Here is a 16,072-nt window from a genome sequence, read left to right as displayed (position 1 = left end):
AGAGTCTTTTGTGGGGACACTTTATAACCTAGTTTTGTTGTAAATCGTGTCCTTGAATTTTTTCTTGCTGCCTAATTTCTCTATTTTGATGTAGGGTTTCAGGATTCCTAAAATCTGCCATGCTGCCTCCACGTTTCCTGCACCTACACTTTTTCCTCCTTGGTACAGTGGGAAAAATAAGCTTCTCCTCACATGAAGGATAATGTGTATGTAGTATCTGATGCAGATCAGGTACTCAAAACATGATCATTGTGATGAACAGTTTGACAATTTCATATTTGTTGAGCTGAGGCATAGTCTGTTTTGAAGCCGCCATTGTCGGAGCTCTGATAAGAGGGGGATTTAGGGGTGAAGAGTCTAATGGGCCTTTGGGGTGAGGAAGGAACAAGAGGGTGAGGGTTTATGGGTGTCATTGATGACAGATTTGTTTGCAGTGTTGAGAGAAAGGCAGAGGGAATGGACTGCAGCAGGATTGGGAGAAAAGACATCACACACAGTGAAGACCTAGCGAGGCCCTGGAGCAGCTCAGAAGAAACAGACCTAAGTTTGACTTAGGGGCTGGTTGGTGATCAGTGTCAATCTAGGTGACTGGTTACAGGATTGGAGAAGGCAACACTTGGAGGCCAGGATAAGGGATGACGTGGGGAGAGAATCAAAATCCAAGGTTAAAAATAACGATTGAGCTGCCTACGAGACCAAATCATGTTTTACCTTCGGGTAAGAGCAGGTGGCACACCATGGTCTTCTAATATTTAGTGACTGTTGAGGGACTTAGAACTCTTAGAGCTCCAAGAGTCATGTGGCTTTTGTACAGGCAGCAGGTTTAGGATTCCAGCTCCTCCTGCTTGGAAAGGAGGTTTAGTTTTCCCAGGGAAATGTGGGGCCAGGTTGAGGTGAGAAGTATGGCGGAAGGCTGAGGCAGACACAGAGAGTTGCTGCTCAAGGGGAGAATGGAGAGTCATAGAGAAATGTCTGACATCAGACCCTGGGAAGAGGGGGCTGGCGCCCCACCTGGGCAGCTTGTTTATCTCTAGGGCTCCTGGGGGTTGAAGATACACTCAATTTTCTGAAATGCAAAGTGTGCACAGTTAATACCGCTCATGTCTTAACTTTGGCAAGAAAAGAACCTGTGTACTTAAACTACTTCTTGTCTTTTGAACATAATAAAATGCCATGCAATTGGCAAATTGTGGATGCAACCAGTGGCATATTTGTTTGGCAAGTAAAACAGTATCAGAATTAATCAACTTCTTGTTTGGAAACAGCTTTTAGGGGGTTCTCTCTGCTTACTGGTTCTGAAATCACAGACAAGTTACATAACCTCTTGTGTCTCATTTTTCTCATCTAAATTTGAGAGGGAAGAAGATACTACTATTGCCTTGTAGGGTTATCGTGAGAAATAGGTGAATTGATAAAGTTCTTGGAACTGTGCCAGTCATGTTTTAAGCATTTGGTAAGCATTAGCTATTGTTGTTTGTTATTACCTTACTTTGTTTTAACTTTTTTTTTTTTTTGGGGGGGGGCGTGGAGTCTCACTCTGTCACCCAGGCTTGAGTGCGGTGGCGCAATCTCGGCTCACTGCAACCACCGCCTCCTGGGTTCAAGCAATTCTCCTGCCTCAGCCTCCCCACTAGCTGGGATTACAGGCACCCACCATCACACTTGGCTAATTTTTGTATTTTTAGTAGAGATGGGGTTTCACCATGTTGGCCAGGCTGGTCTCGAACTCCTGACCTCAGGTGATCTGCCTGCCCCGGCCTCCCAAAGTGCTGGAAATACAGGCATGAGCCACCACGCCAGGACTGTTTTAACATTTTTGATTCTAGTGAACAGATATGTAAAGTGCTCAGCACAACACAGTGATGTAGTGGTCATTACATAAATAATCTTTTTTCTCTCTTTTATTTGTTTCATTTTAAAGATGAGGAATTTGTCCAGAACAATCCAGTGATTTTCTCAGGATCTCATGGGATGACAGGGCAGGTCTCACCTGCTAGGAACTGTGCATTCTTTGCTTTGCTTTTGTGTCTTATTTTATTCTAGATAGGAAGGAATTTTCCGTTCAGGTTTATATTATTTTTATTATGGTTGGAATTGCTGTCATAAAGGACATTCCATCCAGGTGTCAATATTATTTTTCCAGTTTGCAAAGAGGAAGCTCAAGATTTAGAATCTGAAAACCTTGGTTGTACTCTGTTCTGATTCTGGTGGCCTGTGGAATCTTAGAAGAATACCATTACTTCTCTGGCCCACTGTTTTCTTATCTGTAAATTGAGGAGCTTAAGTTCTTTGATTTCTAGGGTTCCTTTGGCTCTAACATTCTACAACCATGATTTCTAAAACTACATACATCTTGTGTTACACAATTAAAACAGTTTATGCTAGAAAAATTAGTCAATACAAACAAGCCAAAAAGAAAAAGGAAGAGACAGAGGAGGAAGGTAGTTAGATATAAAATAAAATGGACTGTGGTCCTTGAAGGTTTCATTAACCCTAAAAAAATTTTCAGGCACTTCTCTTTTAATGGGAGTTTCAAAGCAGCTTACTACTTTTATGGTACAGGTCTTCTGCTTGTCAGAGTTCTCCAGAGAAACAGAATCCATAGGCAATATATATATGGAGATTTCTTATGGAAATTGGCCCAGGTGATTATGGAGGCTAAGAAGTCCCATGATGTGCTGTCTGCAAGAGGAGAACCTGGAAAGTTGGTGATGTCATTTAGTCCAAGGCCAAAGGCTGGAGAGTCACAGGAGGGGTGCATGTCAGTGATGCAAGTCCCAGAATCTGAAGGCCCAGGATCCAGGAACTCTGATGTCTGAGGGCAGGAGAAGACGGATCTTCACGAATTCTCCCTTCCTCTGCCTTTTTATTCTATTGAGGTGCTCAATGAATTGGTTATTGCTCACCTGCATTGGCAAGGGTAGGTCTTCTTTACTCAGTCCCCTGATTCAAATGCTAATCTCTCCTGGAAACACCCTCACAGACCCTGGAAAAGAACATTTTACCAGCTATCTGGGTATCTCGTAGCCCAGTCAAGTTGACAAATAACATTCACCATCATGTTCTGTATTGTATCCTAGTGTTTTATTTCATATTCTCTCACTGAGGGCAGCAGCTGCATCTCACTCATATTCTATCCCTGTCCCACCAAAGAAGTACAGTGGCTTGTGGAGTAGTTGCAGCTCACCAAGTTTTGTTAATACCATCCAGTGACTGCATATCTTAGGTGGCATACTATATTTTTATCTTTAATTCTCCCAGGCATCTTCAGAAATAGTTTTTCTGTGTATTTTTTCCTGGAGCAAAATCTATAAAATGATGTGTTTGGACAGGAATGATGTGGGCTCCGTCATTTAAATACCAGTGTCTTGGATCTATCTGTCTTCTTTCTCCTTAATGTCCTGATGGACTCAAAGACCCCAATTAGTGACTAGCTCATGGGGGCTTCTCAAGATAGGTGAATTGGCTGCTCTTATGTGTAGAAACAGGAGCCATCTTTTTTTTCAGTTGCGATTTATGTTCAATTGTTTTGTCGTTGATTGAGAGAGGACTTAATTGTGATTGGTAGACCCTTGATCTGTAAATAGTAGAATTTAGTCAAGTATTCAAAATTTCAAGTATTTTGAAAACTTACTACTGAAGAGTTTCAGTAACCCTGCACAATAATTAGTTGTGAAATAAGGAAAAGCTTTCATCCCACAGTGATATTTTAAAAGTTTTAACTTAAGAACAAAATTCAGAAGAAAGTTTTTTATGATTCTGGGTGTGTTGATGAATATGATATTTTTATTATTTATTGATATCAAATATTTTATTGTCTGTCTTCATTTTAATACAATGTCAGAACCTGCATACGTAAGTAGATCAGAATCTGTGTCCTACTACCAAGGGTGAAATAACTTCAGCCATGTGACATGGGCAGGCATTTTAAGCAGCATCACGGAGATGCAGAGCTCAAGTTGGTCAGCATTGCTGCCCGGTGCTGACATCTGGCCAGCTTCCGCATTCCTGTGGAGCCTCTGATGAGGGTTATTTAAAGCTGTGGCTGTTTCTAGTCCACCAGGGAGCCAAAATGGAAAAGCCATTTACACCGTGCTGCATGTTAAGATCCAGTTAATTCTTTGTGGTCTAGAACTCTGGGATGATTTGCATTAACGTGGCTGTCTCTGTGCACAACTGCCGAGGGTTCTGTCTACAGTGCAATTTGTAGAATCTTGCAGAATTGGAATAGTGCAGCCTGCAGTGGTAAAACAAGGCGGCCTCCTTTGAATACCCCAGAAGGTATGGTGGTTCTTCCAGCATGTTACATTTGAAACCACAAGAGGTGTGAAAAAGCACTGGCCGGGCGCGGTGGCTCATGCCTGTAATCCTAGCGCTTTGGGAGGCTGGGGCGGGTGGATTGCGAGGTCAGGAGTTCGAGACCAGCTTGGCCAACATACTGAAACTCCGTCTCTACTAAAAATACAAAAATTAGCCAGGTGTGGTGGCACGTGCCTGTAGTCCCAGCCACTCGGGAAGCTGAGGCAGGGGAATCATTTGAACTTGGGAGGCGGAGGTTGTAGTGAGCCGAGACTGTGCCACTGCACTCCAGCCTGCGACAGTGACACTCTGTTTCAAAACAAACAAAAAATGTGATGAACCCTTTGCGGATAGCAGAGTCCTTTATAGTGGCTTCCATTCGGAATGCACAGTGCGTGAGCTGAACTGGTGATTGCAGTCTAGTTTGTATGACCAACGTTACAGAACCTTTCAGTTAGAGTCCAAGATGGCCAATGCTCACCCATAGGAAGATCTTAGAAACTTCCAAGTTCCGTATCATTTTGTGTGTTTTCAGGCCTCATTTCCCGTGTCTCATCCCGGCTTTGTTCCCCCTCATCTCTCCGGATGTAAGTGCCGTTCTGTGACGCTAGAACTTTTTCCCATCTCTGAAGTGCTACTAAAGGAATCATTTGCTTCCTAATTTGCCAGATTGAAAACTATGGAGACAAGTTCCAGAGTGCCACATCTTTGTGATATGTTGGGCCACCTTGAGAACGAGTCTGTAATGTCATCTTACAGGGCTGTGGATTGTATCCTGCTTATTTTTCCTTCCTTATATTGTCTACTTTATCCTGAAGAAGACGAGAAAGTGGGACCTATTTCAAATACTGATATCTGCTTCCATGAGTTATCTAGACATAATGATTCTTTTTCTAGGAGTTTTAGTTTTTTTGTTTTTCCTTTATTTTTTTTTTTTTTGAGACGGAGTCTCGCTCTGTCGCCCAGGCTGGAGTGCAGTGGTGCGATGTCAGTCACTGCGACCTCCGCCTCCTGGTTTCAAGCGATTCTCCTGCCTCAGCCTCCCAAGTAGCTGGGACTGCAGGTATGCACCACCATGCTCGGCTAATTTTTTGTACTTCAGTAGAGACGGGATTTCACCATGTTGAACAGGCCAGTCTTGAACTCCTGAGCTCAGGCAGTCTGCCCACCTCGGCCTCCGAAAGTGCTGGGATTACAGGCATGAGCCACCACATCTGCCCAGTTTTTTGATTTTTTTTTTTTGACAGGTGGCTCACGCCTGTAATCACAGCACTTTGGGAGGCCAAGGCAGGTGAATCACCTGAGGTCAGGAGTTCGAGACCAGCCTGGCCAACATGGTGAAATGCTGTCTCTACTAAAAATACAAAAATTAGCTGGGTGTGGTGGTGCATGCTTGTAACCCCAGCTACTCAGGAGGCTGTGGCACGAGAATTGCTTGAACCTGGGAGGTGGAGGTTACAGTGAGCCAAGATCATGCCATGCACTCCAGCTAGTTCTTTGATTTTTCTGAATTTACTCTGTTAAAATACCACTCCTTCCAGGTTATATCCTGTATTAGTACATTCTCACATTGCTGTAAAGAACTCCTTGAGGCTGGGTAGTTTCTGAAGAAAAGAGGTTTGATTGGCTCACAGTTCCACAGGCTGTACCTGGAAGCATGGCTGGGAGGCTTCAGAAAACTTATAATCATGGTGGAAGGCGAAGGGGAAGAAATCACGTCTTCGTGACGGGAGCAGGAGAAAGAGAGAACAAAGAGGGAAGTGCTAACACACTTTGAAACAACCAGATCTGGTGAGAACTCACTCACGATCATGAGAAGGGCAAGGGGGAATCCACCCCCATGATCCAGTCACTTCCCACCAGGTCCCTCCCTCAACACAGAGGATTACAATTCGACATGAAATTTAGGAGGGGACGCAGAGCCAGACCCTATCATGTGCCTTCCCTGTTTTTCATCTCTGCTCAGATAAGCCTGGGATTGATTCCATCACCCATGAGTTGTATAGGTCCCCTGGGTGCATGGTGTACTCTCTACCCTAAAGCATTTCTCAATTTGTCATCCTACGATAAGTAACATCTCTTTCTGAACTGCCATTGTCCTTGTAAATCCACCTCTCAGTGTCCATGATTCTTTTATACCTAGCGTGTTAGGTGGTTGGTCCGTATTCTCTGTTCCGTAAGTTGGGTGGTCATGTAGCTTATCTTCCAAACCAGGACATTTTTTAGAGAGACAGCTGGTATATTCCAAGACCATTCCAGGCTAATCAGGATGTGTGATCGATGCTGCCTGTAAGAGAATCCCCATGGTAGAGATGGCTGGCGCTCTGAGTGTGATCGGTAAATATCCAGTCAATAAGTGCCTGCATGAGTCCTTGATTGTCTTTCTTGTGAAATTATTGAACCAACTAGTTCCTTTTGAGCATTTTCCTGCTGATTCCCTTCCTGGCTCAAGAATAAAAAATCATAAATCACAGAGACAGTGCCAGCAACCTCACCCTGCCCCCACACCCCACAAATGCGTCCCTCCCAATGATTTTGTTTCCCAGTGTTCATTTTGGCCGTTCACCTAAGTAACATTCCTAAAGAGGCTAGAGACAGAATGATAACCAAGGCACTGTAGCGTTTAACTGTGCACGTCAACACGTTTTCTTAGTTACTGAGTTGAATTTTGAAATGTATTCTACTCTGAAAATGCCCGGGCAAAGCATAGTTGAATATTGCGTTAGGAATTTTAGCAACAGTTTGTTCTCAGTGCTTTGGGGGAGCTCATTCTGAATGGTGTCTGGTTAGCAGGAGCATTAGAGGATGCTATTAACACAGCAGAGAAGCTACCAGGTGTGATTACGGTCAGCAAGGCGCCGGTAGCGGGTCAGTGGTACAGCCTGCTCCCATTTTCCTGACATGTTCAACAGGGGCAGCTTTTGTGCTTTTAAATAACCCATTCTGTTTTGGTAGACCTTTTTCTCCCTTCTTTTCTAACAGTGCGGTTTCCATACAAGACTCACAATGAACTCACCATTCCCGAGTGGAAAGGAGTGACTGCTTGTATAAATACGTCTGTCTCCACTTGGTCTTTGCCTGTCCGGGCTTTGTGGGGGTCTGTTGATTCTGTCAACTTAACTGCCTTCCCTGCAGACCCGACCTGGAGTCCTTTGTTGCCTTAAATATTTTTCTCAAAGATCTTTTATTAACTTTTTCTTTTCTGCTCTTGTTTTTCTTCCTCTTACCTACTTTAGCATGTGGCCCTGTGGCAAGAGTGAGAAAGAAAAATACATTCTAGTGGTGTGATCGGGTGAAGCAACTACTGAATTTCTCTTCTCCATTAAAGAAAAAAAAAAAGAAAACACAACTTTTTAACTTTTTTAGTTTCTCTCCTGCTAAGTGTTTGTTGAAAGGACACAGTGAAATGACTGAAAAGAACCAGTTTTCCCTCATTAAATCTGTCCTTGTGAACCTGAGCTTTTGTGAACTTTGCACTTTTTTGAGAAGAGCAACATTTTTTTTTCCTTGCTAATTAGTTGCTTGTGCTATTTTCGGAGAAATTAAGGCAAGGAAGATGGGAGTACCTTCAGTTTTCTTTTGATTTCCGTGACTCAGATGGATGGTCTGCGGGTGTGAGAGACTGCTAATTGTCTGCCAGTTTCAGCTCACCTATCTTTCTTGGTAATAAAACCCCTAATTTTTAGCTGTCACGTGGTCACCCAGAAGCCAGCCTTATAGCTAGGCATCACGGTGTTACTAAATTTTGATTAATTGCTTGTAAGTGGAAATACCATGTACAACTTCTTGGAAGTGTCCTGAAGGAGGAAGCCTTCTTTATCCTTTTTCCTGAGAGGAATGTAGATGTGATGGCTGAGCTCAGGCTGTCATCTTGGATCATGAGGTGTATTTTAGTCAGCTCTGTCCATTATAACAAAAATACTATAGCCTGGGTAACTTAAACAACAGAATTTTTTTATTCGTCGTTTTGAAGGCTGGAAAATCTAAGATCAAGGTACTGACGAATGCAGTGTGTCTGGTGAGGGCTCTCTTACTGGTTTGTGGAAGGCCACCTTCTTGTATCCTCACCCAGTGGAGAAAGAGATTGTGTCTTGCATGTCTCCTTTTTTATTTTTTTTATTATTATTATACTTTAAGTTTTAGGGTACACGTGCACAATGTGCAGGTTTGTTACATATGTATACATGTGCCATGTTGGTGTGCTGCGCCCATTAACTGGTCATTTAGCATTAGGTATATCTCCTCATGCTATCCCTCCCCCCTCCCCCCACCCCACAACAGTCCCCGGAGTGTGATGTTCCCCTTCCTGTGTCCAAGTGTTCTCATTGTTCAATTCCCACCTATGAGTGAGAACATGCGGTGTTTGGTTTTTTGTCCTTCGCATGTCTCCTCTTATGAAGGCACTAACCTCATTCATGAGTGCTCCACCCTCATGACCTAATCACCTCCCAAAGGCCCCACCTCCCAATACCATACACTGGGGATTAGGGCTTCCGTATATGAATGTTTCAGGGAAAATTTCCAAATGCACAGTCCCTAGCAAGGTGGGAGCCATGCACAGCGGATGGCTTGGTAATGGGAAACCAGGGGCCTCTGGACTGCCTATGAGAGAGAAACTCCTGTTTTGTGTAACTCCTGTTGAGTGTGGTTTGCTCTCACATGAAGCTGAGCATAATCTTAACTGATTCATCTATGAATCTATTTAATAATCTTGTTTGTTATCAGGGATTTCTGGGGAGATTTTTTCATGTCAGATTATACATCTCAGGGATAGAGCAGTGCTTTGTCTGGTGGACAGAAAAATCTGAACTCTTAGAAATAAAAATGTGTGAGATTTCTGCAGCGTATAACATCTTAACCATGATGTGGGAAACCACTATCAGGATTCTGTTTAAAAGCCACAAAAATGCTTTTCTTCTTCCCCTTGGCCTCTTTCTGTCCCACTCTGTAACAATTCGGTCCTAAAGCCATTAACTGGGTGCATTAGTTTGTTTTCACACTGCTAATAAAGACATACCAAGACTGTGTAATTTATAAAGAAAGAGGTTTAATGGAGTCACATTTCCACATGGCTGGAGAGGCCTCACAGTGATGGCAGGAGATGAAGAGCAAAGGGACATCGTACATGGGGGCAGGTAAGAGAGCGTGTGCAGGGGAACTCCCATTTATATAACCATCAGATCCCGTGAGACTTATTTACTGTCACGCGAACAGTATGGGGAAACCGCCCCCCCATGGTTCAATTATCTTCATCTGGCCCCGCCCTTGACATGTGGGGATTATTAAAATTCAAGGTAAGATTTGGGTGAGGACACAGCCTAACCATATCAGAGGGACAGGCAAAGACAGGCGTTCAGGGGTGGCCTGTGGGGGAGCGTTGGCACCTTGGTGAGGAGAGCAGCCGTGCGGGTTGGGCAAGTCGGGGCCCAGGCAGAGTGAGGAGGGCGTCCTGGTGGAGGTGGCCTGGCATGGAGTTTAATATCAGGACAGAGTGAAGAGGAAGGAGTGATGGGGAGATGGTTGCTGTAGTGGAACACATGTTGGATAATTGAAAGGGCTCGCAAGATTCCACAGCACCTGCTCACGTGAAGACTTAATAAAAGCACAGGAGGTGGTTCAGCTGGAGGAAGAAAGCACAAGCCAGCATCGGTGACCCAAGAGACTCACTGGTGTGGCTCCACAGGGCACATTTTGTCTCCAGATTAGGAACCATCAAGACGTGTCCAAGGAATCTTGGTGTCAGGAGAGCCTGGGCAAAAACATCGAGCTCTGTCTTCTGTGCTTGGCCAGTCACCAAGCCAACCCAGGCCCTGTGACCAGGTGTAAGGCATTGATCCCGATGCATACCTCCCTGAATGGTCTAAGCAAGCTGGCTCTGGGGACCACCAGGGGCATTTTTAACTTTAAGCTGGCCCACTCCTCCTTATCTTGATTAAGAATCAGTACCAAACTTCCAGGTGTCCTTGCAGATGAGCACAGAGCTGTCCTGGTTTCACTGTAAGATAACCGTTTTATGTATCTCTATATAGGGGTATTTATTAAATAAGTAAACGGTTTAAAGACCATGCAAGTGGAGTTCTCGTCATTAGAGGAGAGAATTACAAATACGGGAAGGGAGAAAACTAGAATGAGCCCTGAGATGTATTGGAATTGCGTAGATTGGGGTGAACGTAGGGTGTTTAGAAATAGAAATAGACAGTGAAATCAATACAGGTGTTAGGAGCGTCTTATCCCCTAGCTCTGACCACTCAGAGGGGCCGAGAGTACCTAATTCCCCCACCACACCATGGCAGTGAGCACATCTAGTGCCTGAATTTTGGCTTATAAATATTATTTCCCACAAAAAGGAACCAGAGATCATGGGATAAATGGCTGATTCCAGGGCTGTGGCAGAAAAAATACAAGATGAACCTGAATATCTTGTGTCAGAAGGCAAGAAAGTGCTGCAAGAATGAGGGGGCGTGTCGAAAGGACTAAGAAGCCAGCTTGGATGGACTCATACTGGCCAAATCAGGGATAATTTGAGCATCACTGTCAATAATAATGATAGACTATAACCCATCAGCTAAAATAGCAAGCCGCAAAGCCATGCAAAAATAATAATGATAGATTATAACCCATCAGCTAAAATAGCAAGCCTCAAAGCCATACAAATATAACTAAATTGGCCGGGTATGGTGGCTCATGCTTGTAATCCCAGCACTCTGGGAAGCCGAGGTGGGCGGATCACGAGGTCAGGAGATCAAGACCACGGTGAAACCCCGTCTCTACTAAAAATACAAAAAATTAGCTGGGTGTGGTGGCGGGCGCCTGTAGTCCCAGCTACTCGGAGAGGCTGAGGCAGGAGAATGGCGTGAACCCGGGAGGCGGAGCTTGCAGTGAGCCGAGATTGCACCACTGCACTCCAGCCTGGGCCCCAGAGCGAGACTCTGTCTCAAAAAAAAAATATATATATATATATATACATATATGTATATATACACACATAACTAAATAAACCATGATCTCAGCACCAATGCTGTTGACATATTGGACTGGACAATTTTTTGTCAGAGGTTGGGCTGCCTTGTGTGATGTAGGATATGTGTCAGCATCCCTGGCTTCCACCCACTACACCAGTGCTTTACACTAGTGCCATCCAGCAGACAGAATGCCAGTCACCAACGAAATTTTAGATTTTCTAGTGGCCACAGTTGTTACGATCCAAAATGTCTCTAGACATTGCCACATATCCCAATTGAGGGTTGGGGGTGGGGGCGGGGAAGTTGCCTTGATTGGGGACCAAAAGACACAATAAGTTTAGAGTTTGGTGAGGAACAGGATATTGACATTGTATCAAAGTACCCTTTCTCCTTTTCCCAAATTTACTAACTACAAGAGGGGAAAACAAGACATTGGCAATGGAGAGGCCAGGCAGACTTCAGCGATCAAAGTGAAGATCCTTATCAATGGGATAAATGGAAGTCGTGTGTCCTAGGTAGGGTGCCATGACAAGAACACAGTGTTTCTGCGATATCCCTGCCAAAGATGCTGATATGGTTTGGATCTGTGTCCCCACCAAATCTCATGTGGAATTGTAATATGATATATATATATCATATTAGTTTATATATTTATTTATATGTAAACTCTATCTATCTATATAGAGAGAGTGTGTGAGTTTATTAAATAGTATTCACACATTCACAAGGTCCCGCAATAGGCCGTCTGCAAGCTGAGGAGCAAGGAAAGCCAGTCCAAGTCCCAAAGGTGAAGAACTTGGAGTCTGACATTCGAGGGCAGCAAACATCCAGCATGGGAGAAAGATGTAGGCTGGGAGGCTAAGCCATTTTAGTCTTTTCAGAGGCTAAGCCAGTTTAGCCTTTTTCTGCCTGCTTTATATCCTGGCCATGCTGGCAGCTGATTAGATGGTGCCCACCTAGATTAAGTGTAGGTCTGCCTTTCCAAGCCCACTGACTCAAATGTTAATCTCCTTTGGCAACATCCTCACAGAAACACTTAGGATCAATACTTTGCATCATTCAATCCAATCAAGTTAACACTCAGTATTAACCATCACACCACCTTTGTACTGTATAGTGATAGAGTTCTCATGAGATCTAGTTGTTATAAGAGTGTGTGGTACCTCCCCCCAACCACCCACTTCCTCCTGCCCTGGCCATGTGATACAGTTTGGCTGTGTCCGCATCCAAATCTCATCTTGAATTATAGCTCCCATAATTCCTACCTGTTGTGGGAGGGACCTGGTCAGTAACTGAATCATGGGGGTGGGGCTTTCCCATGCTGTTCTTATTATAGTGAATAAGTCTCACAAGATTGAATGGTTTTATGAAGGGGAGTTCCCCTGCATATGCTCTCTAACTTGGTGCCATGTAAGATGTGCCTTTGCTTCCTCTTTGCCTTCTGCCATGATTGTGAGGCTTCCCAGCCATATGGAAGTGTGAGTCTGTTAAACCTCTTTCCTTTATAAATTACCCCATGTCAGTTTCGAGTATCTCTTTACTAGCAGTGTGAGAACAGGCTAATACCCCATGTGAAGATGCCTGCTCCAGCTTTGCCTTCCACCCTAAGTTCCCTGAGGTGTCCCCAGAATCAGATGCTTCTATGCTTCCTGTACAGCCTGCAGAATCATAAGCCATATAAACTTTTCTTATAAATTACTTATAAATTTCTTATAAATTACTCAGTCTCAGGTATTTCTTTATAGCAATGTGAGAATGGACTAATACAGATGCATGAGTCAAGAATCAACAAATGACAAATCTGCAGCCTGGGCAACAGAGTGAGACCCCATTTCTAAAAAAAAAAACAAAACATTTAAATCAAGCAAGCATGGTGCTGTGAGCCTGTAGTCTCAGCTGCTTGGGAGGCTGAGGTTGGAGGATTGCTTGAGCCTGGGAAGCTGAGGCTGCAATAAGCTGTAATTGCACCACTGCACCCCAGCCTGGGCAACAGAGCAAGGTCATGTTAAAAAAAAAAAAAAATTCTGCATAGAGGGACATAATACAAAACAATTGCCCCTACAGTCTTCACAATTGCCAAGGTCATGAAAGTCAAGGAAAGAGAAATTCTCTGCCTACAGGAGACGACAAAGACCTGACAGCTACCTGCAGTGTGAATTCTCAACCAGATCCTATTTCTTCCCTAAAATAAATGATTGGCACATTTGGAGAAACTTGGATGGGGTTAGGATTAGATGGTCCTCATGTACTTGGTTAACTGTTTTAATGGTTGTATTGTGGTTGTGTACATTTTCGCTTGTAGGACCCTAGAGTTTATGGGGCGTCAGGCCAGCAGCTTAATCTCAGTGGTTCAAGCTGGGAAAACAGGTTTTTGTATTGCAATTTGAACTTCTCTGTAAGTTTGCAATGGTTTAGAGAAAAAAAACATGCGGCCGGACTTGGTGGCCCACACCTGTAATCCCAGCACTTTGGGAGGCCAAGGTGGGCGGATCATGAGGTCAAGAGATGGAGACCATCCTGGCCAACATGGTGAAACCCCGTCTGTACTAAAAATACAAAAATTAGCTGGGCGTGGTGGCATACACCTGTAGTCCCAGCTACTCTGGAAGCTGAGGCAGGAGAATCGCTTGAACTTGGGAGGTGGAAATTGCAGTGAGCTGAGATTCCGCTGCTGTATTCCAACCTGGCGACAGAGTGAGACTCAGTCTCAAAAAAAAAAAAAAGCAAAAGTTGTGGTCAGTAGAAGTGATGCATATTTTCTTCAAAGCATGCTGAGCCCCAACATCGAGACCCTTAGAAAAATTTTTGTCTTACCCGTTTAAGGAAAAACCTCTACTGCATTAGAACGTTCTTACAGAAATAATATTGGAGGCTGGACACAGTGGCTGATGCCTGTAATCCCAGCACTTTGGGAGGCCGAGGTGGGAGAATTACTTGAGCCCAGGAGTTTGAGACCACCCTGCGCAAAATAACGAGAACCACATCTCTACAAAAAATATAAAATTAGCCGGGCATGGTGGCATGTGCCTGTGGTCTCAGCTACACGGGAGGCTGAGGCAGGAGAATCATTTGAACCTGGGAGGCAGAGGTTACAGTGAGCTGAGATTGTGCCACTGCACTCCAACCTGGGCAACAGAGTGAGACCCTGTCTCAAAAAAAAAAAAAAAATTGGAAAAATTTACACATACACACACGTGTGTATGCATATGTGTGTAAATGCTGACACATGCAGTAAAGTTTTAGACCCCAGAGCAGAGGGCAGATCATTTCTCTCTTTTACTTTTGTGGCTGTTTATATATTTTCTTTATTTATAGTTAGAAAAACCATTCTTTAAGCAAACCTAATCTTACTGAGCAGATTAAACCGCCATGATAATGTTTGAAGCCGGAGAGCAATCTGCATTTCAAATCAGTGCTTCGAAATGTCAACCAAAATATGTTTAGAAGAAATTGTGAAGGGTTTTAACTCTGATCATCTGATAGCTTGGAGGAGAATTTCTGGATGGGCACGGAACATAGCTGAAGCAGTAACACTGGCGGCCTTCTGCTAGATAAAGTTTCTGTTTGGATGAAGTGGCTTCAAAAATAATAATAATTAAAAATTTTTAGCACAAGGTAAGGCCCCTGTGCTCCTCTACCCTCTTGGCTGGTCTTTCTGACTGGCCCAGATAATTGAAATGGATCACTAACGGCTGGGCAAGCAGGCCTGGGCACCACACAGAACTAACTGGGCCTTGTCGTGTTGGATTCTGTGACATTAATCTCATTAGCTCTAGCTTGCTGAGCTAATTGCACCGTTAGTTGCATGCCTTTTCTTCCTTTGGTTTAACATTGAACAGATCGCGTTACGTGAATCCTAGCTTCTATTTTGGTGAGCGATAATGCTTCAACCTGTGAAAATAACTTGGCCGTTTGCTTTGTAGGAGTACAGGTAGAATCCGGATACAGTGATACATTTACTGACTGACTTTTTTTTTTTTCTTTTTAGTTACCTTATCCCATATCACACAACTGGTCCTCAGCCATAACAAGCTAACAAGTAAGTGATGTTTCTCATTTGCTGCATTTTCTGACATTTAGGTGATCCTATGGCACTTCTGAGTCTATTACTGTTTCCTTGGAAGAAACTAATGACAAATGATTATTTGCAGAAACCCTAGTTTATTTTGGTGACACTAAGATGAGAATATTGTCATTCTGTATTTTGTCGTTTTGTAGTTAGCTCTACTTTGAAGATTATTTGCTTTTTTTTTTTTTTTTTTTTTTTTTTTTTTTTTTTTTTTTTTTGAGATAGGGCCTCGCTGTTTTACCCAGGTTGGTCTTGAGCTCCTGGGCTCAAGCGATCCTCCTGCCTTGGCCTCCCAAAGTGCTGGGATTATAGGCATGACCCATGGCACCTGGCCTAGAGATTCATTCTTATCATGTTTATAAACCAAAGAGATAAAAATGACATTGTTGCTCTGGAAGTGGTTCCATTCAGAGATAATAAATGATATGCTGACCTGAACTGCCAGACCACTGGTGAGCATTTCATGAGCAAAACTTACTTGAAAGCATTAAAAACTTGAAATTATTAGAACAAGTTCTTTGTTTTCATTTATATTTCCTCCTCAAAAGGGAAAGGTTTAACTGTTCAATACACTTTCCGTCCCTGCTTGATGGGGGAAAAGATGCAAAATTGTATACATGATATACCTTTACGTCTGCATTTTTCAAATTTTTGAGTCTGGCTTCCGCAAAAGAAAAATTCTGCTGGGCATCCATAGACCCCACAGTAAAAGTATCTGCTTAGCATACAGTAGGATGAATGC

At 43.5% G+C, this 16,072-nt stretch overlaps 1 protein-coding gene across 3 annotated transcripts in view; it reads left to right on the top strand.

Annotated features, from left to right (window-relative positions):
• The window catches only part of RSU1 (Ras suppressor protein 1), a 218,788-nt gene that overhangs the window by 11,058 nt on the left and 191,658 nt on the right, over nucleotides 1-16,072 (top strand). For 2 of the 3 annotated variants that reach the window (XM_055296670.2, XM_063610184.1), the window contains exon 3: nucleotides 15,250-15,300. The exons of the other annotated variant lie outside the window; for it this stretch is intronic. In XM_055296670.2, the coding sequence (XP_055152645.1) occupies nucleotides 15,250-15,300 (51 nt within the window). The remainder of the gene's footprint in view (nucleotides 1-15,249; nucleotides 15,301-16,072) is intronic. 3 annotated transcript variants of the gene reach the window in all.

Source organism: Symphalangus syndactylus, chromosome 10, assembly GCF_028878055.3.
Source record: "Symphalangus syndactylus isolate Jambi chromosome 10, NHGRI_mSymSyn1-v2.1_pri, whole genome shotgun sequence".
In the NCBI taxonomy this organism is placed as follows: Eukaryota; Metazoa; Chordata; class Mammalia; order Primates; family Hylobatidae; genus Symphalangus; species Symphalangus syndactylus.
Note: the sequence above shows the minus strand (reverse complement) of the source record. Positions and strands in the feature narration are given on the sequence as shown.